At 40.0% G+C, this 25,790-nt stretch overlaps 1 protein-coding gene across 1 annotated transcript; it reads left to right on the top strand.

Moving 5' to 3' along the window:
- Nucleotides 1–16,079: 16,079 nt before the first annotated feature.
- On the top strand, nt 16,080–18,091 carry LOC111920507 (uncharacterized). The gene is made up of 9 exons (XM_052766800.1): nt 16,080–16,386; nt 16,538–16,674; nt 16,938–17,006; nt 17,078–17,133; nt 17,217–17,277; nt 17,362–17,427; nt 17,516–17,578; nt 17,899–17,930; nt 18,034–18,091. Exons 1-9 carry the CDS (start codon nt 16,080–16,082, stop codon nt 18,089–18,091), a joined length of 849 nt encoding a protein of 282 aa, XP_052622760.1.
- Nucleotides 18,092–25,790: the final 7,699 nt, after the last annotated feature.

The following is a 25,790-nucleotide window of genomic DNA, read 5'->3' as shown; positions in this document are numbered from 1 at the left end:
ATCTATAAGGGTCACGTCGCGGTTCATCATATAGTACTCTTTTATGAACTCACTATATGAGTAAGGAAGTGACTGAAGAACCCAATCAACAGCCATTTCCTCACAGACAACGGATCCCAACATTCTTAACCTATCAATGTGTGACTTCATCCCTAGGACGTGTGCACACACCGGCTTTCCTTCTTTATGTTTACTTGCCAAAAGGGCTTGAGTGATCTTCAACTTTTCAAGCCTTCGAACTTGTGGGTTAGGGAGAATAATTGGAGGAGGAGGAGGAAGTGAAGTATGATATCTTGTTTCTCGATCGAATCGTGGAATATCATCTTCATGTGGAATGCTTGTTCCACGGGATTTGAGAAGACCATAGTTGTCGAACTTTGACATCTACAAAACGGGAGAAAACTAATTCAAGTTAGTTGATTGATTGAGTCCTTAGTAAATCACCCAAATGAGATACTAAGGCTAGGACCCAACACAATATTCTACAACTCGGGAGACGGAAACCGTAACCCAAATTGTAGAACATTTGAAGGTAAGTGAATGACGATTCACTAATTTCCACCATGAAAAACGAAAAAGAAATTTAAGTTTTAAATCTATGAAAACTCCTAGATCCTATGAGATTCATTGAACATTTCAATGGCATGTTTAAATCTCGATATGTCCCTCTTGTTTGTGACTGGGATGCCGAGGATCACAAAGCGGGTGTGAATAACCATGCAAACTACATGGTGCCCCCACATGTTACAGTCACCTATTCGATGTGCCGGTAAACCACACACGCTCCACTGAACTATGACAAACATTGAGTCACCCTTTGCTACCTTTGATTAGAACCATTTAGTGTGCCGGTAAACCACACACGCTCCACTAACGTCTTCGCAAGGGTACAAAGTGTAATTTCATGGAATTGCATCAATTCACTTTTGCCTAAGTAACTAAGATTGTGAATTTTATGAAAAAATTTAGTTACTTTAATAATTCATTATACTTATAATGGAAGGTTTCGTCCTATCCTACCCGTTCGTCTAACGACCCTCCACTAGTCAAGAGTGCAGTGGGTAAGAGTGGATACCCATTCAATCCCCATTTTATAGACAATTTCCTTAAACACCCCTTATAGACCAGCTTCGTGAATGAGGCCTACTAACGGTAAGACTGACTTTTACTCATACATATATATAATGTTAGAGTTTTAATGTTATATATAGTATAGGGTGTATTTTACACTTTTAAAATATTAGGTGGTCAAATCTAACAATTATAATTTTAATTGAATTAAATTTTAACCAAAAACTTTATGGATTTATTAAACCTCTTTTAATTATACACCTTAATTAATTAATAAAACCATAAGGGTGTGATTTGAACTTTTTCAAAACAATACTAGTGTTTTAGAATTTAACATTCCTAATTAAACTTTTAATCAACTTTTAAATTCCAAAACTTGAGGGCAAGTTTTTAAACATTTCAAAAACATTAGGGTTTAGAATTTATATATACATCAAAATTAAACAATTAATCAAAATTTAAATTCCAAAACTTGAGGGCAAGTTTTGAAACCTTTTTCAAAACATTAGGGTTTTAACTATTTAAATTTCAAAACAACAAAACTTTTGGGTTCAAATTTAAACTATAAAACCAAAAGGGGAAAATATGAAACTTTTCATAACACAAGGATCAAATAACAAATAATCTAAATTAACAAGTAATCATATAATTATCCATATTTGATTTATTTAATGATTTCTTGCAAAACAATTTATCAATTTAATCAAAACAATTAATCAATTATCACATAAGGAAACAAATATTTTATTAATTGATAAATATCTTCAATTAGATGATGAATATAGTCAAATATATCATAACATCGGATTTATATTGATCTAATATGAAAACGCAACTATCCTTAAGCAAAAACAGCAAGAAATCTCGGTTTTCCCTCCATTTGACGAGCCGACTCGCCGAGTCAGGCATGGACTCGTCGAGTCAGCATGGACTCGGCGAGTTCATCTATGGACTCGGCGAGTCCAGCCTCCAGAAACACAAAAAACGAATTTTTCATTCATACAATGCATCAATACAATAGAACCAGTCTAGGCTCTGATACCACTGATGGGTTTTGGTCATAAGACATCCTATGTGCTCATACAAACCCTAATGCTTGGATCTAGGTTTCTCTATTGTACATGCAAGTAATCCAAGACTATAAACCATAATTCTAGCATTCAATTAATCATATTAACATGAGAATAGGTTTAAGATGTTACCTTGATTGTTATGTAGCAATAACAATCCCAAATCTCCTTGTATTGACTTTAGAAAGCTTAGAGTCACAATTGTCACTCCTCTAATGGTTCACAAACACCATAAGCAAGAGGATGACGAGGAGAGAGGAAGGAGGCTGCCCAAAACGTGTTCTAACCCTAGAATAAAGCTTCCCCACGTTTTTGGGTCATAAGGGTCTTATATATAGTGAGGCTATTAGGGTTATCTAACAAGGAAACCCTAATTTGGATGCTTAAGCCCTAAGCAACCCATGGACTCCTTTAATTAGGGCCTTGGACGATTTCCTTATGGGTTTCCCCATAGAATTCATCCACTCCATAATTAAGGCAATCCATAGCCCAAATTAGAATTATCTTATAATTACAATTCCAGTCCCTTAAGTTTAATTAATCTCTTTTAGTCACAAAACTAATTACCAATTGATTATTGACTAATATTAATTAAACAATATGATTTCTCCTTTAATATATTATTCTCATAATATATTAATAAATCATATTTAATCCTTTCTCTCCATAATTCATCCTATCAAGTTGCTTTGGTGAAGGCAACCCAAAAGGACCATGCACCATCGGGTCAAGTACATACCAAAATAGTTATGGACTTAGACGCTAATCCAACAGGGATGTCGTTTCATATAAGCAATATGTCATCGACATACAAAACGAGAAAGCTAACTATGCTCCCACTGGCTTTGACATATACACCTGATTCATCTTCGATTCGTACAAATCCAAACTCTTTGACTATCTCATCAAAGCAAAGATTCCATCTGCGAGACGCTTGTTTAATTCCATTAATGGACTTCTCAAGCTTGCACACTCTATTTGGATGCTTCGGATCGACAAAACCTTCTGGGTGACCCATGTAAACATCCTCATCCAGCTTCTCATTAAAGAAAGCGGTCTTGACATCCATTTGCCATATCTCATAATCATGAAATGCAGCAATAGCTAGCATCACCCTAATAGATTTAATCTTCGCAACTGGTGAGAAGGAATTATCATAGTCAACTCTGGGAGTTTGAGTAAAGCCCTTCGCAACCAATCGCGCCTTTTATGTGTGCATATTTCCATCCATGTCGGTCTTCTTCTTGAAGATCCATTTGCACCCAACCGTCTTACGTCTGGGCACATTGTTAACCAAATTCCAAACTTGGTTGTCATACATGGACTGAATCTCGGTGTCCATTGCCTCATTCCATTTTGTAGACTCCGGGCCTACCATGGCTTCCTTATAGCAATTAGGTTCATCTAGATTTATTAGTGTACTATCACTAATATACGTGTCCCCTTCGGTAGTAATATGAAAACCATACAACTGGGACTGAACTCTAACTCTTTCGGAACGTCTAAGAGGTAACGACTCGTCAATTGTTTCAACCAGAGTTTCCTCCTCGGGTTGAGCGCCAGCGGTAGAGGTTCCTTCATCGCTCGACTCTTGAATCTCTTCAAGATCGAGCTGCCTCCCACTGTCTCCTTGGCTTATGAGTTCTCTCTCTCGGAAAACCCCTCTCCTCGCAACGAAGACCACATTGTCACTCGGTCTATAGAAGAGATATCCAAAGGATTTCTGCGGGTAGCCGATGAAAATACTTCGCTCACTACGAGGTTCAAGCTTATCATGAGTTTCTCGTCTTATGAAAACATCACAACCCCAAACCTTGATATGTGCCAACGAGGGAGCTTTCCCTGTCCACATCTCGTGAGGTGTTTTGGCAACTTTCTTTGTAGGGACTCGGTTAAGGATATAGGCGACAGTCTCTAAGGCATACCCCCAAAATGAGATAGGTAGTGAAGCACGAATCATCATAGAACGAACCATGTCCAACAAGGTTCGATTGCGCCTTTCTGCCACACCATTTAACTGCGGTGTCCTAGGTGGCGTCAATTGCGAAACTATTCCACATTCCTTGAGACAGTCATGGAATTCAAGACTTAGGTACTCTTCTCCTCGATCGGATCGAAGCATCTTGATTTTCCTGCCCAATTGATTCTCCACTTCATTCTTGAACTCTTTGAACTTTTCAAATGTTTCAGACTTGTGCTTGATTAAGTAATTATACCCATATCTACTATAATCATCGGTGAAAGTCACGTAGAAGCGGTTTCCATCCTTTGTGGTGGATCTAAAGGATCCACATACATCGGTATGTATGAGATCCAATAAACCCTCACCCTTCTCAGAAGTGCCAGTGAAGGGTGACTTGGTCATCTTTCCAAGTAAATAAGATTCGCATGTGTCATCTTCCCTAAGGTCGAATGACTCCAACACTCCATCCTTTTGGAGTTGGGCTATTCGCTTCTTGTTGACATGTCCAAGACGACAATGCCACAAAGATGCTTTATCCATACTATTGGAAGAATCTATACACAACACATCATTTCCTAGGTTATCTACAACCATAACAGTTTCATAAGTTCCATTACAAGGCATTGCTTCAAAGTATAAAACACCATTTAGATAAGCATAAATAGAACAATTCATATTATTAAACAAATATCTAAATCCCTTTTTAAACAAACCATGAAATGAAATAATGTTTCTTGCCATATCTGGCGAGTAGAAACAATTATTTAAATCTAGACTTAATCCATTACTAAGCACTAAAGAATAGACTCCAATCTTGGTGACAAGCGACGATCTTCTATTTCCCATGATTAGATTTATTCTTCCTTTCTCCACATCTCTATCTCTTCTTAGTCCCTGCAAGTCAGAACAAATGTGGTAACCACATCCTGTGTCAAGAACCCAAGAAATAGTGTGAGATGAATTACTATATTTAATTGTGTATATACCTGCAAAAGATGGCTTGATCTTTCCATCCTTGATGGCTTGCAGATATTCTAGGCAACTTCTTTTCCAATGCCTTATCTTGTGGCAATGATGGCACTCTGCCTCCTTCGGGTTAGGGTTGGGCTTAGCGGGATCAACTTTGGTCCCACTAGAAGAGGAACCATCTTGGGACTTTCCCTTGCGGTGGCTCTTTGACGGAGCCTTCCTCTTCTTGCCCTTTCCCTGCCCTATAGCCAAAACAGGAGCACCGGTTGGTGCGGGAGTTGGTGCAACAGACTTGTCCTTTAGGTTGCTCTCAGCAGTCCTTGGAGTTTGCTTAGGGTGACCTCTTCCTTGTTCATGTGGTAGGTCATCCTAAATTGGTTGTAGCATGAAGGCAAGGAATGAAGAACAATGACGATGGCCAAATCCTCCCCAAAGTTAACATTTAAGTTGCGAAGACGATCAACATATCGTTGTATCTTTTGCAAGTGCACTGTCAATGATTCTCCATTTCCTTCTTAGCGGTGATCATGTTAGTGATGATCATGTAGCGCTCTTGCCTCGCGCTTTGGTGGTACCTCTCCATCAAGTCTTGATGCATTTCATATGGATACATCTCCTCATAGGACTTTTGGAATTCTTGGTTCATGGTGGCTATCATGATGCAATGGAATTTCGTTTGCATCACGTTCATTTGTCTCAAAGACAACCATCTCTTCGGGAGTAGCGATTTCCGGGTTGACCTTCTCGAGCTTTTCGTCGAGGACATACTCTTTGTCCTCGTAGCGTGCAATGGTGCGAATGTATCTTATCCATTCGCTAAAGTTCGTACCATCGAAGGTCACCTTTTGGCAAAGACTCATTAATGTGAATGAGTTAGCAGCAACGTTGTTTGCGTTCAACATCTACAAATAGAAAGGACAAAGTTTGATTAGAATTTGGATCCCTAATTAAACACCCAAAATGAAAAATTACGGCTAGCACCCAACAACATTATTTACATATTAGAGAAGGGACGCCATAATCCAATCATATAAATAATTTGGAGGTAAGTGAATGACGATTCACTAATTCTTCACCACGAAAACATAACCTTAAGTTTTATTGAGAATTCCTAGATTTTAGAGATTCATTGAACTCTTCAATGGCATGTTTAAATCTCGATATGCCCCTCTAGTTTGTTACTGGGATACCGAGGATCACAAAGCGGGTGTGAATTACCATGCAAATCTACATGGTGCCTTCATTGTTACAATCATCTATTTGATGTGCCGGTAAACCACACACGCTCCATCGAACTATGATAAACGATGAATCACCCTTTTCCACCTTTGCTTAGAACCAATTAGTGTGCCGGTAAACCACACACGCTCCACTAACTTCTTAGCAAGGGTGTAAAGTGCAATTTCATGGGAATGCATCAATTCACTTTTCCTAAAGTAACTAAGATTGGGAATTTTATAAAATAGTTTTGTTACTTTATAGTTTCATCATACTTATTAATGAGGAGAGAGCGTTGCCCTATCCTACCCGTTCGGCTAACGATCCACCACCGGTCAAGCAAGCGGTGGGTGTGAGTGTACACCCATTAAGCGCCATTTTATAGGCAGCAACCTTATACCCACCTTATAGACCGGCTTCGTGAATGAGGCCTACTAACGGTAAGACTAGAATTTTAATTTTATTTATATATTTATTAAGCTTTTAATAATATAATACTATAGGGTTGAATTTTAAACTTGTAAAACTCTAGGGGTTGAATTTTAAATTCTTCTAAATTAAACTATTAAGCACAAAATTCAAAATTCAAAACTTCGGGATAGAAATTGAACTTTTCAAAACAATAGGGATCAAATAACAAATAATTCAAATTAAACAATTAATTTCAAAATTATCTATATTTGACCTAATTAAATTTTAGTCATTAGATAATTACCAAATAATCTTAAATAGTCCAATATTTATCATATAAATAATCAATATTTAAAAGATTTAAAATTATCTATATTTATGTCAAGGATAATCATTAAATTAAGTCAAAATTCGGATTTTTACATAATAACACGATTTAGGTATCAATCCAAGACAAAACAACAAGAAAATCCCGAATTATCCTCTGTCTGACGCTTGGACTCGCCGAGTCAAGCTTTGGACTCGGCGAGTAGGGCCAACTCGCCGAGTCAAAACACTAACTCGCCGAGTTGGGTCGACAGAGGGCAAGAAAAATGATTTTCAGCAAGTAAAACAGTTAAGCATCATATTCAATTGAAACCAATCATGGCTTTGATACCACTGATGGGTTTTTGACATAAGTACTTTACCTATTTGGACATACAACCCTATAGCTTGGATCTAGGTTTCACTAATTGAACATGCAATATATCCAAGACTTTCATGGCTAGATCTAATAAACTAACCATTGAAACATATGAAAACAGATCTAGAATGATACCTTGAGTTACTTGCTTGAAAACCTTCTTCTTCTTGGTGCTTAGAGTCACAAATGTCACTCCTATAATGGCTTACAAACACCAACTAGCAAGAAGATGATTTGAGAGAAATGAGGAAGAGGGAAATCGGCTCTAGGGTTTCTCCAATCACAAGGGTGGTCGATTTCCTCAACCCTATGGGTCTATTTATACTGTGAGCTCCTAGGGTTTCACCTTAAAACCCTAATTGGATAACTTAGCCTCAAAGCAACCCAAATCCCTTCCTAGATAAGGCCTTGGACGATTTCTAGGTGATCCATATCCCTAAAATCGTCCAACCCTATATCCATAAGGATTATCAGCTCAAAATACAACTTTCATACATTTGACAATTTATACCCCTTTATTCAATTAATCTCTTTAAGTCACCAAATTAATTCCTAATTAATTTATGACTTATATTAATCAAATAATATTGTTATTCTTTTAACATATTATTCTTATAATACATTAATAATAATATCTCTTCTTTCTAAATTACCCTATCAAGTTGCAATGGTGAAGGCAACCCAAAAGGACCATGCACAATCGGGTCAGGTACTTCACAAATATAGTTAGAGCCTTAGACACTAATCCAACACCACATACCATACAATAACATACAACACATACTGGGCCCTTTCCCACTGCATCGGACCGAAGTCCGGAAACTGCATCGGACCGAAGTCCTAAACTATCCAGGGCCTTTCCCTCTGCATCGGACCGAAGCCCATAAACTGCATCGGATCGAAGTCCGGAACTGAATGGGACCGCATCCCCTGCATCGGACCGAAGTCCGAAACTAACTGAATCGGAGCGATGTCCGGAACTAACCAGGGCCTTGCCCTCTGCATCGAACCGAAGTCCGGAAACTGACATAACATAGCATAGCATAAACATATCAACTAGCATGAACACATAACTACATACTGCATCGGACCGTAGCCCGGGACACCCAACACATAAATCCTGTCTGTGCCATGAAGGCATCAAACATACTATCTACTGCATCAGACCGAAGTCCGAAAACTACTGCTTGCTAAACGGGCCGGCATTGTGGCCGTAGACCCGTTCCTACTGGAAGGAAACTCACCTCGTAGCCTAGCTGCTGAAAGAACTGCTCTGGAATCTATCTGTTGCGGCTCCGGTTTCACCTCGGCTACAATTTCCAAGCCAAGAAATGGTTCAAGAATAGATTTAATGGCTTTCCAAAAGGAATTTAAGCATGAAAACAGAAAAGGGGCAAGTTATACCTCACTATTCTCTGAAATGCCACAAAGATCCTGGATCTCCTTCTTCTCCTCTTGATCTACCTTCATTCTTCTCTCAAAATCTTCAAAGAAACCCACCAAATCACACAAAAATGCTAAGAGGGTTCTAGGGTTTCGAGAATGGTGCTCTGAGGTGTGATGGGGGCTGACTTGAGGCCCCAAAAAATTTTTAAATAGGGTGCAAACCCATGAAATTAGAGTTTCATCCAGACCGGCGGACTCGCTGAGTCCGGAATATGGACTCGTCGAGTTGCCAACCTACACATGCTCAAAGTCCCGACTCAACTCGACGAGTCATCTCTCCCCCACTTGTCTTAGACTTCGTCCTCGAAGTCTGAAAACTTGAAAAATAATTATTTAAATAACATACCAGAATTGGGGCGTTACAACTCTCCCCCACTTGTCTTAGACTTCGTCCTCGAAGTATGCTATTGCTGAATCTGGAAACAACTCTGGGTAATGCCCTGGCATCTCCTCCTTAGACTCCCACGTCCACTATGAACCCTTCCGGTGCTGCCACTACACCTTCACTAACTGAATCACCTTGTTCCTCAAGGTCTTCACCTTCCGATCTAAGATCGCAATTGGTCTCTCGACATAATTCAGGATGCTATCCACATGAATATCCTCAATGGAGGCGTTCAGATTTGGAGTTCCAGGTGGGCGATATGGTCCTCCTGAAGGTATCTCCCTGGAAGGGTGTTATCAGGTTTCGGAAGAGTGGCAAGTCTGCAGTCTGCCATGAACCTGCTGGATTAACTCTTTCGTCTTGAGCACCACTTTGGTGCTCCTAATGACTCGCTGACCGACCTCGCCCCAACAAATCAGGGTCCTGCACTTCCTCCCATAGAGTATCTTGAAAGGAGGTCGATCAATACTCGCGTGGTAGCTGTTGTTATACGAAAATTCCGCTAACGGAAGATACGTATCCCAACTGCCACCAAAGTCTGGAACACATGCCCGCAACATGTCCTCGAGAGTCAGAATCGTTCTCTCGCTCTACCCGTCCGTCTGAGGATGGAAAGCGGTGCTGAAATGGAGACGAGTACCCATCTCATCGTGAAACCACTTCCAGAATCTGGAAGTAAAACGAAAATCTCGTTCTGACACCACTGAAACAGGCACTCGATGTTGTGCCACCACCTCTCACACATAAATATCAGCTAAGTTCTCTGCTGATATACTCTCCTGGATCGGTATAAAATGAGCACTCTTCGTCAACCAATCCACTATAACCCATATAGAATCCACTCCACGCGTCATCTTGGGAAGCTTCATGATGTAATCCATGGTGATGTCTTCGCATTTCCACACTGGAATGTCTAACGGCAGCATCTTTCCATGAGGTCTTTGGTGTTCTGCCTTAACCTTCCTGCAGGTCAGGCACCTCTCCACATACCAGGCGACATCCCGCTTCATGCAGGGCCACCAATAATAAGGTCAAAGATCTCTATACATCTACGTCGGCCCTGGATGAATGGAAAATCGAGACTTATGAGCCTCATCCATCAACACTTGCCGTACTCTGCCCCAGTACGGCACCCAAACTCTCCCATGAAGGGTCAACAATCCTCTACTATCATAGTCAAAAGAAGCTACTCGGCCCACGATCCTCTCAAACTTCTGTCTCTCCTCCTTGAGGCCCTTTACCTGTACCTCCTTGATTTGCTCCAATAATGGAGTAATCACCGGCATCCTCAATTAAATGTCTCTAATCGGGGCCGCTATTGCCTTTCGGCTTAGAGCGTCGGACACTGCGTTGGCCTTCCCTGGGTGATAAAGGCTCTCACAATCATAATCCTTCAACACATCTAACCACCGCCTCTGCCTCATGTTCAGATTCGGCTGATCCATAAGGTACCTCAAGCTCTTGTGATCCGTGTAAATGGTACAACGGACCCCATAAAGGTAATGTCTCCAAATCTTGAGGGCAAACACCACTGCCCGCAACTCTAAATCATGCGTAGGATAATTGGCCTCGTGAGGCTTCAACTATCTCGAGGCGTAAGCTATCACACGACCTCGTTGCATCAACACTGCTTGCATACCTGCGATCGAGGCATCACAGTAAACTACAAAATCCTCTACTCCCTCCGGCAGGGTAAGAATCGGTGCCTCGCATAATCTCTGCCTGAGGGTCTCAAACGCTATCTGCTGCTCAGGCCCATAACGAAACGCTACCGACTTCTTGGTCAGTTGGGTGAGCGGTACTTTTATCTTGGAGAAATCCTGGATGAATCTCCTGTAAGGCATGAATCGCGGGGCCACCACGACTCAACTCCCCGAGTCTCAAGAACAACTCGGCGAGTTCCAACTTGACTCAGTCCACCCGTCAACCCTATCTGACTCTCCCTGACTCACTGAGTCAACCCCTTAACTCGGCAAGACCAGTCGCTGAGTGGTTATGGACAATCTTCATGCTACTCTCCGAGTCTGTTCTTCGAACTCGACGAGTCTATGCCATGCATAATCTCAAACTCACTCCTGAGGTCAGATCCATTCCAATAACTCATAGATCCAGTCCTTCTAAGCACATACATCACGTAAAGTTACAATCTTGGTGCTCATGCAAAGGTCCAAAGGCCTTATTTGATGATATGGTCTCTAGAATGATATTCTAAGCTCATGGCCTCCATTAACACTCATAAAGCTTGAGGGAAAAGGGTGTCTAGACCTCTTTGGGTCCAGATCTAAAGCACCAACACAAGAAGAGGCCAATTACTCCATGGATCATTCCATAAAGAAACCCTAACTCTAAGATTTACACCAAGGACTGAGAAAGGATCGAATGGTTACCTCAAATGAAGTCTCTGAGCTCAGAAATCACTGGATTAGCACCTTCTTTGGTCACCTCTTGCCTTGATGCTCTTCTATATGCAAAAACACCCACAAATAGTCAAGGATCTTCCTCTTCTCTCTCACAAGATGCTCAAAGACTCTTTAGGGTTCTCTCTGGGGTTGGTGGCCACAAATGACGGCCATAAGCCCCTTTAAATAGGTCTCATACCCTGGAAATTACGGTTTCATTAAACAGCGTGGACTTGCCGAGTCCACCTTTTGGACTCGCCGAGTTTGGGCTCCAACTCGGCGAGTTTGGGCTCCAACTCGCCGAGTCTCCTCATAAATCACCAAAATTATGAGAATAAATAATACTTGGGAATCCGGGTTGTTACATCGCTCCTACTCGTCAAGTTCCTCCCTCGACTCGACGAGTAGACCTCTGGACTTGGGGGTTTTCCTTTCCTTTCTTGGTCTTCTGAATTCGGGGTGTTATAACTTCTTTCCCACATGTCTTCTAATATAGAATTTGTTCATTCACTGTGTAAAACTACACATTGATAAAAGTTTGGAATTTTGTCCTGCCCTATCATTCTTTTTAAAGGTTTTATGATTTAGTGTCAACTACCAGACACTGATGAGAACTTGAAAAATTTATGCCGATGGGTACATTCAATATCAAAATGTATTTCACGCATCATTCCACTCTCTCCCTCTCTTCTTATAAATGTAGTTAACGATTCAGCGTATAAAACCATACGCTGATGAGACTTGACAATTCAATGTAAATGATTTGCTATTGCAACAACACAATAGTGTGATACACCAAATCTTCTCATATTTCTGAAATTTATTGATGTTTACTTAATTTTGGCCTACTTGTTGTCTTCTTTAAAAAAAGTAGTGAGTATTGATGCAGTCAAAAAGGGGGAGAAAAGTTTAGTTTTGCTATGTTATCACTTGATCATTTATCACTTGTGTGTATCCAATCAATACAAATCTTCAGTTACTCAATAATGTGACAAGATGGTAACAGTATTAGTATTCAATGGAACTAAAATACAAGAGTTAGAAGTATAATAGAATTGAGATAAAGCCACTACATAAATAAATAGACCCTTATAGTGGGTACAAGAAAAAAACTTTGGAATATAAGATATATAAAGAAAGAGGGGGGAGCCCATGCAACCACTCACAAGATATCACAAAAAGGAAAAACTAATTGGCAAGAAAAGACAATATGAAAAAACACGATAATATGGTTGTACCCAACTCCATAACCAAACTAATAGACAAGAAAAGGAAATTGTTTATCAAACCAAAAGATAACAGCAACAAATACAACACCCATATGTTAGTGATTTTAGTGTCTAAGCCCATAACTATAATTGGTATATACTTGAATTGTTGGTAACACAATCCTAATTTTTTATAATTGTTAGTTTAATTTGATTAAAAGGGATAGTTATAAAATTAGATAATCTTATACCCATTATTTTTTAAATTTTAGAGGGTAAGGATTAGGATTAAATTATTTGATTGATTTAATTAGTTAATCCTTAATTGGTTTAATATATTTAATTAGAAGTTAATTAATATATAAATAATAAATCATTTAGTTTACTTTTGAATTTAAATTAATTGTTTATTAATTTCAAAATTTTAATAGAATAAACCTATATTTTGAAGAGTTTAAAATAGACCTTATATATATATATATATATATATATATATATATATATATATATATATATTATTAATTGTTAATATATTATATGTATAAGACTAAGTCAGTCAAGTTGCTAGTATGCCTCATTCACGATGTCAATCTATAAAGGGGTTATAAGGAAACTGTCTACAAAATGGTAGTTGAATAGGTCTCCACTCTCACCCACCACTTCCTTGATTGGTAGAGGGTCGTTAGCAAAACAAACTTGAGAGGACATTAATTCTCACTAAAAGTATAATGATACTAAAAAGTATTAGAACCTTCTTTTATTAAAATCCCAAATCCAGTTATTTTAGGAAAAATGCGAATTTGTATGCTAACCCATGAAATTGCACCTTACACTTTTTGAGTCATTAGTGGAGCGTGTGTGGTTAACCAGCACACTAATAGGAATGAATAAGGGCTTCTAATGGGTATCTCTTAAATTATCATTGTTGATGGAGCATGTGTGGTTTCCCAGCACATCAATTGGGATGATAAATGACAATGGTGTTACCAAACACATTTTCATTGTTATTCACATCTTGCTTGTGATCCTCGGTATCCTAATCACAAATAGAAGAGCATAATTTGATATTAAACATGACATTGAATAGTTTCAAAGAATCTCAAAAGACCTAGGAATTTTACTTAACTAATTTTCATTTACTATTTGGTGGAATTGGTAAATCGTCATTTACCTACCTTTATAAAATTTACAATTAGATTACGACATCCCTTTTCTAAGTTGTGAATTAGTTGTATCCTAGAATTAATATTTTATTTTGGGTTTCTAAATTAAGGATTATTCTATTCTAACTAAAACTACCTTCCTTTTACAGATTTCAACTTCAACTGATTCTTATGCTTCCTCCTCCTCCAACAACCATAACTTATCCTTGCTCTCTATTTGCTCCAAAGTCATATTGGATGGTTCCAATTATAATGATTGGTTGCGAAATATTAAAATGGCCCTTTGATTTGAGAACAAAGATTATGTTCTCGAAAAGGAAGTCATTGAAGTCGATGAAGGCAAAGCTACTCCTGAAGAATATGCCTCCTACCAAAAGCACTACGATGATGCAACAAAAGTTTCTTGCATGATTGTAGCCACCATGAACCTTGAGTTACATAGGTTTTATGAGGATTACTGGGGCCTACAAGATTAACAAGGACCTAATGGAAAAGTACCATAAGCGAGCTCATCACGAAAAGTACGAAGGGGTCAAGTCCCTCATGGTGTGCAAGATGAAGGAAGGAGAATACGTCCACTACTAGAAAAAAGACCTTTAATGACGCGCTTTTTACGACACGCGATAATTAACGATACGCAAAAGGACGTGCCCTTAAAATAGTGTCATCTCTCCAAAAAATTTAAGGATTTACGTCACGCTTTATTGTGTGCCCTTAATTTAGTGTCTCAAGAAAAAAAATTAAAAACACGGAGGGCGCTTTATCTTAAACGCGCGTCGTCTGTACCTGTCGCTTTATAACTTTAATGAAACGCGCCTTTAGTAGACAAGGGGGGAAATGAAATCCCCAAAATTTTGAAAACCCGCCTTTTTTTTTCTATCTTCTATCTATCTTTCATCTTCAACCTAACAAGGACGAGCATTGCACTCTTGATTTCCCTAACTCTTTCTCATTTTCTGATTCAAACTTGAAAGAATCGAAAAAAAAAATCTATCAATTTTGAAGCCTAAAAAAAATCTAACAAGGACGAGTATCTATCGATCCTACTTCCAAAAATAGAGGGCATCGATTCCACGTCTTCCGGGGTTGGGAGGCAAATGAGAATTTGAAGAAAAGGAATAAGATCTCTTGGGTGTTCAATCGAAGAAAAGGAAATCAGAATCGACGATCACTGCTTTCGCTAATATCCACCCCGCCCTCTTATGAACGCAAATGGTAAAGATCTGCTTCGATTTCCCGATTGGTCTTCCTTTTTTTTTCTTCTTTCCCTCTTGCCCTAATTATCGACTCCTCATTTTTCTCTCAGATTTGAGTCTCCTCTTTCATCAAAAATAAGAGGTATCAAACTCGAATTAGAGGTTGAAGATCATAAATCGATGGTTTATTCTGTCTTGGAACACATGGCTCTACGAACCCTCGCGTTTGCTAAAACCCTAGTTGCGATATCCAGGTTTTAGCAACATGTGCGTGGATTGCAGACGTTCACGCTTCCCGATCTTTCCTACGATTATAACGCACTGGAGTCGGCGATTAGCGGAGAGATCAAATACTACCTGTACATTCTCTCTCTCTCTCTCTCTCTCTCTCTCTCTCTCTCTCCGGTGCAGTCACTCTTCTAGCGCTCGGAAACGGCGCTCCTGATGTGTTCCCATCTGTCGCATCCGTTGGTGGTGGAAACCCCCGAACAGGATTCGACGCGATTTTATCTGTAGAGAGTTTCGTTTCAGCTCTCGTCGTTGGTTTCGTCGCGATCTATGCAGCTCCCTTTGCTGTCTCCCCTGCGCCTTGTGGTTCTGGTAATTATTGTATCTTCAAAATTTTCTGATTCAAAATTTTGAATATAAAATTTGATTAATTAACATCTATTTTGTAGGAATTGTCACTCGTCCTCTTGTTCTACTTCTTTATAAGATTAAAGAAGGAAAAGAATATGTAGAGTTTGCTCACATTCTATGAAAGTGGTTCACTGATTTTGGTATTATGACTAAAAAGCTTATGATGCTTTTGTAATTCTCAATCTCTCTGCATAATCTTCTTATATATTATATACTTTTGTAGTTTCTTTGAGGAAGGAGTTTGCTCGAACAATGGATGGCTCGTTATGGACGCGTGTACAAGGATGCTGATGAGAAAGAACAACGTTCAAAGATTTTTCAAGAGAATGTTCAGTACATAGAGTCATCCAACAGTGTCATGAACAAAGCTTACAAACTAGCAGTCAATGAATTTGCAGACCTTATAAACCAAGAGTTCACGAGCACAAGGAACCGATTCAAGGCACACGAATGTTCCCCATCGACCTCTGCTTTCAGGTATGAAAATGTGACAGCAATTCCATCATCAATGGACTGGAGAAAGAAAGGAGCAGTAACACCTGTTAAAGACCAAGGCCAATGTGGTAAGCAAAAACTACTACCGGGATTTTCAAACTTGAGACGTAGTCCAAGTAGTAATTAAGTTATGTTTGTTAACAAGACCATATTTAATTAAACTCGGTATCGCATCATATATGTTTGTAGGGTGTTGCTGGGCGTTTTAAGCTGTGGCAGCTATGGAAGGAATAACCCAACTGAAAACAGGTAAATTGGTGTCTCTATCCGAACAAGAGCTCGTGGACTGCGGGATCAAGAAAGGAGCTTTAAACAGGACTTATGATGATTTATTCTGTCTTGAAATCCTTAGGAGGGTATAATCGTCTAAACTGCTCCTTTATTTTTACCTGTAACACTTTTATTTCCACTTTTTCCCTTGATTTTTTATATATTTCCTCAAGTAAATTTATCATTTTATGGTTAATGAAAGAAATATTCAAATATATTACAGTAAGTTACCAAGATGTAATAGACTGCTCATATGCCCTTTCCAATGTATCTAAAGTGTAAACCTCATTATGTTCATTTATTTCTATTTACACAATGAAAATAATACTGATAATTCACAATTCTACAGTTACTTCAAGTAAGCCCAGATGAAATCTTGATACAATCAACTGAGGTAATTGGTCAACGAATAAAGAAGGTAAATAACACAACAAATTCATTTATAGTCGATTTCTTTACCACTTGTTTGACTTATTATATTATGTGTAGGAGCCTCTTCTTAATTCATTTACTAAGTTAATTAGTTTGCTTTCATCAAGTGTCAAGTGGTAATGTTGTAATTTGTAACTCCTTGTATTGCTTTCCTTTAAATGTTAAATTAATTATCAATTCTACTTTCGATTTGCAGAGCAGATTCTACTGCTGTAGCAATAACAACAACTGATCTTGTGAGCAAGAGTGTAGCAGTTGTAATTTGTAACTCCTTTTAGTCGTTTAACCAATAGTGATATGTGTATATTAATAACTAAAATATTGCTTATTAAATGTTGCAGGTAGATAGGGATACTAGCACCAATGCTACCATTATTGCTTTGGCTAGTGGTTTATCTGAATCAAATGTTCCTTGATGCGGTATGTTTAAATTACCAATTTACCCTTTTATTGTTACATGCATTTTACAAGTGTTTATTTTTTGTTTTTGTTAAGGTAATGCAAGGGCTTGCCAAATCAATAGCATGGGATGGAGAAGGAGCAACAAGTCTAATAGAGGTCTGTTTATTTATTTATTTTCAGGCAGAAGGGTATTTATGGAATATGTCTTGTCTATGTAGGATTCTTGGGTTCCAAGTACCCTGGTTCAGGCATCTTGATGGCTGTTTTGCTGGTTAATCTTGTTGTCTTATTATAATCTTTCTTTTTTTATATGTTGGTCTTCTATAGTTCCATCATGATGTCAATATAACCATATCAGATTCACATAATAGTTTGTGATAAAGATAAAAAGGAGTAAATTTTGCATTTTTTGTAGCATAGTCAGTGACCTTACTGTCTTATTTAATTCAGAAATATGTGGTGCATGTAATTTGCAGAAAGAACAACACATGGATGACCCTTCAGCTCGGTAAGTCCATATGATTTCCTAAAAACTTTTCATCCTTTTCTTGTTATTTTGTAGTTATTTAATCCATCTTCACACTTATTTTGTACTTATGTTTTTTGTGCAGGCAATATAGATACTATGAGCAAGTTCATAGATTGAGAGTCCTTAAGTGGTGTTATTAAGGAAGAGTGGAGACAAGTGAGGCATACATTTAAAAAAATCAACACAAATCTTGTTTACAGTGAGACACACATTAGGTTATTAGAGCTATTAGTTTGTAGATTTCTGTTACAACTTTTATTGATTTGTTTTATTTTTCTATGGAACAATTATTTGTATGACATTAAATTTTATGTAATGGATTATATTTTTTGTATATGATATATTATTTTCTATTATTGGACATTAAATGCAAATTTAATTTGAAAATTAGTAAATCCATAAATAATTTTTTTAACATTTAAAATTATGATACGCAAAAATGTGTGTCATTTTTATTTATGACATGGCCTTTCTTGACATGGGCTTTCTTGATATGCATTGCGTGTCATTAACACGCGCGTCGTAAGGTTACGACACGCGAATGCGTGTCGTCTTCCTTTATGACAGGGCCTTCCTTGATACGCATTGCGCGTCGTAAACGCGCGTCGTAATTGCGCGTCGTAAATGAGCGTCGTAAATGCGCGTCGTCTATAGACGACGCGCAAAAGCGCGTCGTCTCTCTTTATGACAGGGCCTTCCTTGACACGCATTTGCGCGTCGTCTGAGCGTTTTACGACGCGCAATGAGCGTCGTAAAAGGCCTTTTTTCTAGTAGTGGTCTGTGTGTAACATCGTGATTTTCACCATATTTTTTCCTTTTAAAACATTTTTTTAACAGAATACATTAGCGGAAGGCTTAGTTTTTAATTCAAAACATTTTTCAAAACCACAAAAATACTTTAAAGTAAATAATCAAAAAACGTGCGCAAGAGTGGCATCATTAATATAAATCTACTACCCATAAGAACCCCTCTCACCAAGTCCAATCTTCTAAACTGTCTGCACCAATCGTAAGGCACAAAAGAGAAGAGATACAAGGGTCAGCCCCTACTTAGTGAGTTCATAAAGTTGCACATAAAACATACAAACCCCAATGGGTCAATCATTCATTTTATGATTAATCATAAAAATGATAGACAAATACCACTTAGAAAACAACCGCATATCATAGTTAGTCAATCACATATTCAACTGCATACATGCATATATGTTTAACCACAATTCTACCACATAACATATATAATCAACAAAATACCACATAGGCAATCGCATAGCATATAAATAATCACATTTCATATATAAGCAACCTTTAATTGTTCAACCTTTTATTATTAACCTACCTTTTGTTACATATTCAACCTTTTAATATACAACCAACCTTTGTTATATATTCAACCTTTTAATATGCAACCAACCTTTTGTTATTTATATAACCTCTTATTATATCTATCCAACCGATTGATAGAAAAGTGTCCGTTAGTGCTACCAAACCAAAGAGAAACACCCCGTTCACTACTTGTGTGCACGGCCAGCCAAATGCTCTAAGTGGCTCATGACTTCGACCCGAAACACCAACCCCGTGACTCCACTTTTGCTACTCCGACTTTGCAAAGTACAAGTACTGTGCGGTGTCATTCAGGATCGGTACAAACTATGTCAATTCTATCGATACACCTCCTGATTCCCACAAGATTCTTGATTCGTCCACACCATAAAGCCAACACCACTCCATTTCTCGTACACTAGGGTGAACGTGAACCATGTGTAAGATGACCATCTAGAAAGATCGGGTAACTAATCACCATTATGGATTAAGCTCTTTCAACGGATTAAACTTGCAAGGTTCTACCCGTGACACCATTATACCCCATAAACAAACAACCATATATCAACGTAGACATTTTACTCATACAACCTTAACGAGAATTGAAGCATGTAAAAAAAATTCATCATGTAACGCCCCAATTCTCAAGTATTGATTAAATATGAATTTCTTAGATTCTAAGGTCTACTCGACGAGTTGGTTGTCCTACTCGCCCAGTAGCAGCGGGTTGGGGACGTGTATTTAGTGGCCCGCTCGCCGAGTCCATGAAGGGACTCGACGAGTAGGAGCTGGTAGATGAAACCCTAAATCCTGGGGCGTTGCACCCTATTAAAGCATAAGCCTCCTTTGGCCTCTTTGCGGTCCTTTGAGAGCTCAGAAAACCCTAATTCATGTTTTGCTTCATTCTTGTGTGTCTAAAGCTTTGGAGAGGAGATCTTTTGAGAAGAAGAGCTTGGAGGACAAAAGGCTAGGGGCAAGGAAGTGTGGGAAATCAGAAATATACCTCAAATAGCATCATTTGAAGGTATCAAGTCATCACCTTTACTTAATTTTCCTTCTAAACCTCTTTTGGTTGAGATGATAATGTGGGATATGAGCTAGATATGGACCCTTCTTGGGTTCTAGAGTCATAAAGCTCCGAATTTGGTCATGTATGAAGTCTCTTTGAGTATGAAACCCTCATTGTGAGCTTGGATTTGACATTAAGAGCTCTTGTTGCTATGCATGCAAGTAAAGTTTCCAACTTTGCGTGAAAAGCATGCCTTAAAAGCATGGATCTATAATTTGGAGCCAATGCATGACTTAAAAGAGTCTGTATCGCTTAAGGACTGAAGGAACTTGGCGAGTCGCAAGGTTGACTCAGCGAGTCTCATGAAGATGAGCCTGGACCCGACGAGTTGGATGAACAACTCGACGAGTCCAATGAAGATTGTTGTAGACTCGACCAGTTGTATGAACAACTTGGCGAGTCGGTCGAGGTTTCCCCAATTTATGTATGCGCGTGTAACCGTCAAGTTGCAAGAAGGAAACTCGACGAGTGGCCTTAGGTTTTTGATCGTAAACCAAAGGAACTCGACGAGTCACTCCTGTGACTTGGTGAGTGGGCTAGTACTTCAAGGAACTCGGCAAGTAGCCGAGGGTACTCAGCGAGTTAGGGTAAACATGGACTGTTTACCTTGACTAATGACTTTGACTTTGATCAGGGTTTGATTAATTGGCTTATGGGATACCTTAAAAGGTTGGTTTCCTATGGGTAGGATTATACTATGGTAACAGGTGGTGGAGTTTGTGGCAGTGATCCGAGGGTTGAAGTTTATCTACTGAGTCGACATCTACAAGGTGAGTTATCCTCACTATATCAATAGGGTCTAAGGCACCAAGGCCAACCTTTTAGTGGTTATTGTTATGGTATGCTACATATGGATATGATCTGTTAAATCGGAATCAGGATAGACAGTATGTTATGCTCTTATGATCCGTTGGGATTGGTAGGTTAGTGACTTGCTAGGTCGATGCTTTAGTCATAAGAGATTGCTATGATTGATGATTAGTGAGATAGATATGTTGATGATTGTATATGAAAGTACATGTTAGTTATGTGTACATGGTTATTTGCTTTTTGCTTGGGTTGAGGTGTTTTTGCTTTGTGTTGAAGGCCAACACACCCTATGAGCGGTATGGGGAGACTGTAGGCCCACGTGGTGGTCCAGTTTTGCCGAAGGCTCAGGACAGATTCAAATAGATTGTAGGCCCTACATGGCGGTCCAGTTAGGCCGATGGTCCAGTATGCATGTTGTTGATGGTCTGTTACTGATATGGTATTATCGGTGTGGTATTGGTATTTTGGGGGGTAGCTCACTAAGCCCTTGGGCTTACAGTTTTCACTTTAATGTTTCAGGTACTTCAGGAGATCTTGGCAAGGCGAAGGCATGACCGTACCGCACCTCATCCTTATGATCTGGTTATTGGGACACTCCGATGAATAATGATTGAAAACATTTTTGTAAACAAATACTATTTGGTTTTATTTATGATTGGAAAAGTTTAAATTTGGCGTAAAATTTTTGGTTGTTACAAGTTGGTATTAGAGCCTTGGTTTGAGTGAATTAGGGGAAACACTTGTGTGAACCCAATCTCAAATCAAGGGAATTTTTGGAATAAATTCTAAAATGATTTTCAAAATAAAGGATGGAGGATGCAAAGGGTACGATCAGTCGAAGCCTATAAGTAAACCCAAAAATACCATACAGTTATTTGATATTATGATATGATAGAACAGCATGCTAGTGTTAGGCTAGGAATCTTCAGGAATCGCATGATAGACTTGCCTGATTATATGATACCTACTAGCCTAGGGTATCTTGCATATGGAATTGACATCATAACTGTAGGTATTTAGTGTATACATCATGACTGTGTATAATCAAGATCTTATAGCCTGAGAATGTCAGATTCGACCTTACTGTAGGATTGGATATTCGAAAGTCTATCGGGTCCAGCATTATGTGTGGCTACCATACACTAGTCTTGCAGGGTTGGTGAAAGTTTCATGGATGTGTGAGTTGTGGAAGCTGTGAGACCAGTGACAAGATAGTCGATATTCCCCTAGGAGTGAGGGTTGAGCGCATATTATGTTAATGATAGTATTAGGGCATTGTGGTGATACTTGAGACAAATATGGGTAGGTACGGAAGGTAGTTTAGGCTCGTACTACTAAAAGCACAGGACCAATACGTGTAGCAAGGAAGTCACAACCCCTAGGGTGGTGGGAATTGGTCTCCCGGTATATGTTGCTTATCCGACGTCTTGGTTATATTTTTAGTATGGTGATGACGAGACGTTTTACTACTGGATCCGGATCAGGATCAGGATCATGATTGGGAGACGGAGGGTCGGAGGTGTCGGTAGCACCTGAGCCCGTGGTACAGATAGGGATAGAGGAGTTGGATGACAGGATCAGGGAGATTTTGCACATTGAGATTGTTGCAGCGTTCCGAACGCAACTCCCAAATATTTTTTGGTCGATTAAGACCGCGATAGTTAAGTAATTTGATGAGCGATATGCAGCTCTAGTAGAGATAGCTGCCGTTGCAGCCACTTCAGCTGTAACTGCGGTAGGGGTTGGAGGAGGAGCCGGTAGGGCTTTCCAGTACCTGGACTTTGATAACATGAAGCCCTCGACATTTGATGGTACACAGGATGTGATTAGGGCTATGAGGTGGTTATCGGATGTGGAGGGATGTTTCTTCACGTGTTCATGTCCTGCTGACCAAAAGGTCAGGTGTGCCCTGAACCTACTAAAGCTTAGGGTAAAGGACTGGTGGAGATTGACGACAGGGTCGTACACTGATGATCAGCGAGGTGCTGTTACTTGGGAGCAGTTGCGGGATATGTTCCGCACCCGCTACGTTCCACGCGTTGAGCGGGAGCGGCATGCTCATGAGTTTTCAACATTCAGGCAGGATGGGGAGTCGGTGATGTAGATCACTCATATGTTTCACGGAGAGGGCTATAGTTTGCCTGGAGTTTGGTTCAGAGCAGTCTCAGATGACTCATTATATGAGTATGCTCAAGACTGGTATTCGACATTTTGTTGCTACGCAACGTTGTGAGACTCTCTTGGATCTTCAGGAAGCCGTGAGGCGGCGTGAGTTGGAGTTAGAGCTGCAGTTGAAGGAGCAACATCAGGTTCTGGCACAGTCTCATCCGACACCTAAGCGGTCCAAGACCGCTGATACTCGGACCGGGGGTCAGCATAGCCGAACTTGTGGAAATTGTCGCAGGGGTCATTCTGGGGTTTCTCGGGCAGGAGGTCGTTGCCAAAAATGTGGCAAGGAGGGGCACTATGCCAGGGACTATCACCAGTCCTGAAGACCAACTGCCCGCAGCTCGCCGCCAAGCCGGTACAGGGATCTGCACCAGCTATTTGAGGATTGGGGATGGGAGGCCAGTCAAGGTGGAGCCTTCGAAGGCTCAGGGGCGCACCTTCCAGCTCATGGCCGAGTAGGCCAAGGCAGCACCGGATGTGGTTGCTGGTATGTTTCTATTTTCTGTTTCAATTATTGTATCTGTGTTATGCTTATCGGTGGTTCTTGTTTTTAGGTATGTTTTTAGTAAACTCTTTGTCGGCTTTGGTTTTATTCGACTCGGGGGCGAGTCGGTCGTTTGTATCTCAGACTTTCAGTAGAGAGTTAAGTGTGTCGATAGATGAGCTTAAGTGTCCGTTGCGAGTTTCGATCGCCAACGAGCACGGGATTTCTACTTCTTCGGTTTACCGGAGATGCGATCTAGAGATTTTTGGGGTATCATTTCCGATAGATTTGATTCCTATTCCCATGGAGGAAGTATGTGTGATCGTAGGGATGGATTGGCTCAGCCTGTTTGGCGCCATGATCGACTACGAGGGACAGCTAGTGGGAGTTCGAAACCTAAGTGGGGGAGAAATGGTAGTGTATGGTGAGGGAACCAGAGTGGGAGCAGGGTTTTGTTCAGCCGCCAGGACTCGGCAGTTCATTCAGCACGGGTGTGCCGGTTATTTAGCGTATATGATAGATATGCGGATTGAGGATCATACTTCATTTTCAGAGGTTCCAGTGGTTAGGGAGTTTGCTGATTGTTTCCAGAGGAGTTACCTAGAGTGCCTCCGGAGAGGCAGGTGGATTTCAAGATTGATCTTGTGCCGGGTGCGGCCCCCATCACTAAGGCGTCGTACCGTCTGGCACTGCCAAAGATGCATGAGTTGGCATCACAGTTGCACAAGCTGCTGGGTAGGCAGTTTATTCTCCCAAGTAGTTCACCCTGGGGAGCACCAATCCTCTCCGGCAGGAAGAAGGACGGTTCACACAGGATGTGCATTGACTATAGGGAGTTAAACAAGTTAACGGTGAAGAACCGTTATCCACTCCCAAGGATAGATGATCTTTTCGATCAGCTGCAGGATGCATCTTGGTTTTCCAAGATCGATTTGAGATTCGAGTATCACCAGGTCAGGGTGAGGGAGGAAGACGTGGAGAAGACCACGTTTCGGACTCGTTATGGTCATTATGAGTTCGTGGTGATGCCGTTTGGGCTCACCAACATGCCGACAGTGTTTATTGATTTGATGAATCGGGTCTGTAGACCGTTGCTCGATCGCTCGGTTATTGTGTTGATAGATGATATCTTGGTGTATTCCAAGACCCGAGAGCAGCATGAGAAGCACCTTAGGGAGCTGCTAGAAGTTCTACGACGAGAACGACTGTATGCCAAGTTCTCGAAGTGTGAGTTTTGGTTACGAGAGGTCCAGCTTCTCGGACATCTCGTTAACCAGGAGGGGATTTTGGTTGACCCAGCCAAAGTTGAGGAGGTTATGCAGTGGGAGATTCTGAAATCTCCCTCAGACATAAGGAATTTTTTGGGATTAGCAGGGTACTATCGGAGATTCATTCGAGATTTCTCCAAGATTGCAATACCCATCACCCATCTAACGAGAAAGGGGGTGGATTTATGGTGGGGCCCTGAGCAGTAGAGGGCGTTTGAGACCCTCCGACAGTGTTTATGTGAGGCACCAGTTTTGACGCTCCCCGAGGGAGTCGATGATTTTTTAGTACTTTGTGATGCATCCATCACAGGCCTGGGGACGGTCCTCATACAAAGGGGACGAGTGATAGCCTATGCATCGCGGCAGCTGAAGCCGCATGAGACAAGATACCCTACACACAATCTTGAGTTAGGAGCGGTGGTATTCACTCTCAAGATTTGGAGGCATTATCTGATGGGTTTTGAGCATTCTAACACTTCCTAAGTGTACATGCAACCCTAAAAAACCTTGGATCTACGTTTGTCTAAGATACATGCAAATAATTATTTTTCCAAGGTTCATATCCTATCTAGCATGGCATGGGGAACATAAATAAAATAAAGCTAGTAGAATTACTTACCTTGTAGTTGTAGTTGATTGCTTGGAGTTTTAGAGCCTAGCACCAATAGTGTGGATGCCTCATGTAACATCCGAATTCCTAGGTATTATATTTTGTT

Source organism: Lactuca sativa, chromosome 8, assembly GCF_002870075.4.
Source record: "Lactuca sativa cultivar Salinas chromosome 8, Lsat_Salinas_v11, whole genome shotgun sequence".
NCBI classification, from domain to species: domain Eukaryota; kingdom Viridiplantae; phylum Streptophyta; class Magnoliopsida; order Asterales; family Asteraceae; genus Lactuca; species Lactuca sativa.
Note: the sequence above shows the minus strand (reverse complement) of the source record. Positions and strands in the feature narration are given on the sequence as shown.

Bases quoted from the DNA above. Each gene is read 5' to 3' on its own strand.
- LOC111920507 (XM_052766800.1), top strand. From the start codon at position 16,080: ATGGCTCGTTATGGACGCGTGTACAAGGATGCTGATGAGAAAGAACAA. The intron at 17,134-17,216 runs GTGGTAATGTTG...TTCGATTTGCAG, and splicing joins TTGCTTTCATCAAGTGTCAA to AGCAGATTCTACTGCTGTAG. The intron at 17,579-17,898 runs GTCTGTTTATTT...TGTAATTTGCAG, and splicing joins GAGCAACAAGTCTAATAGAG to AAAGAACAACACATGGATGA.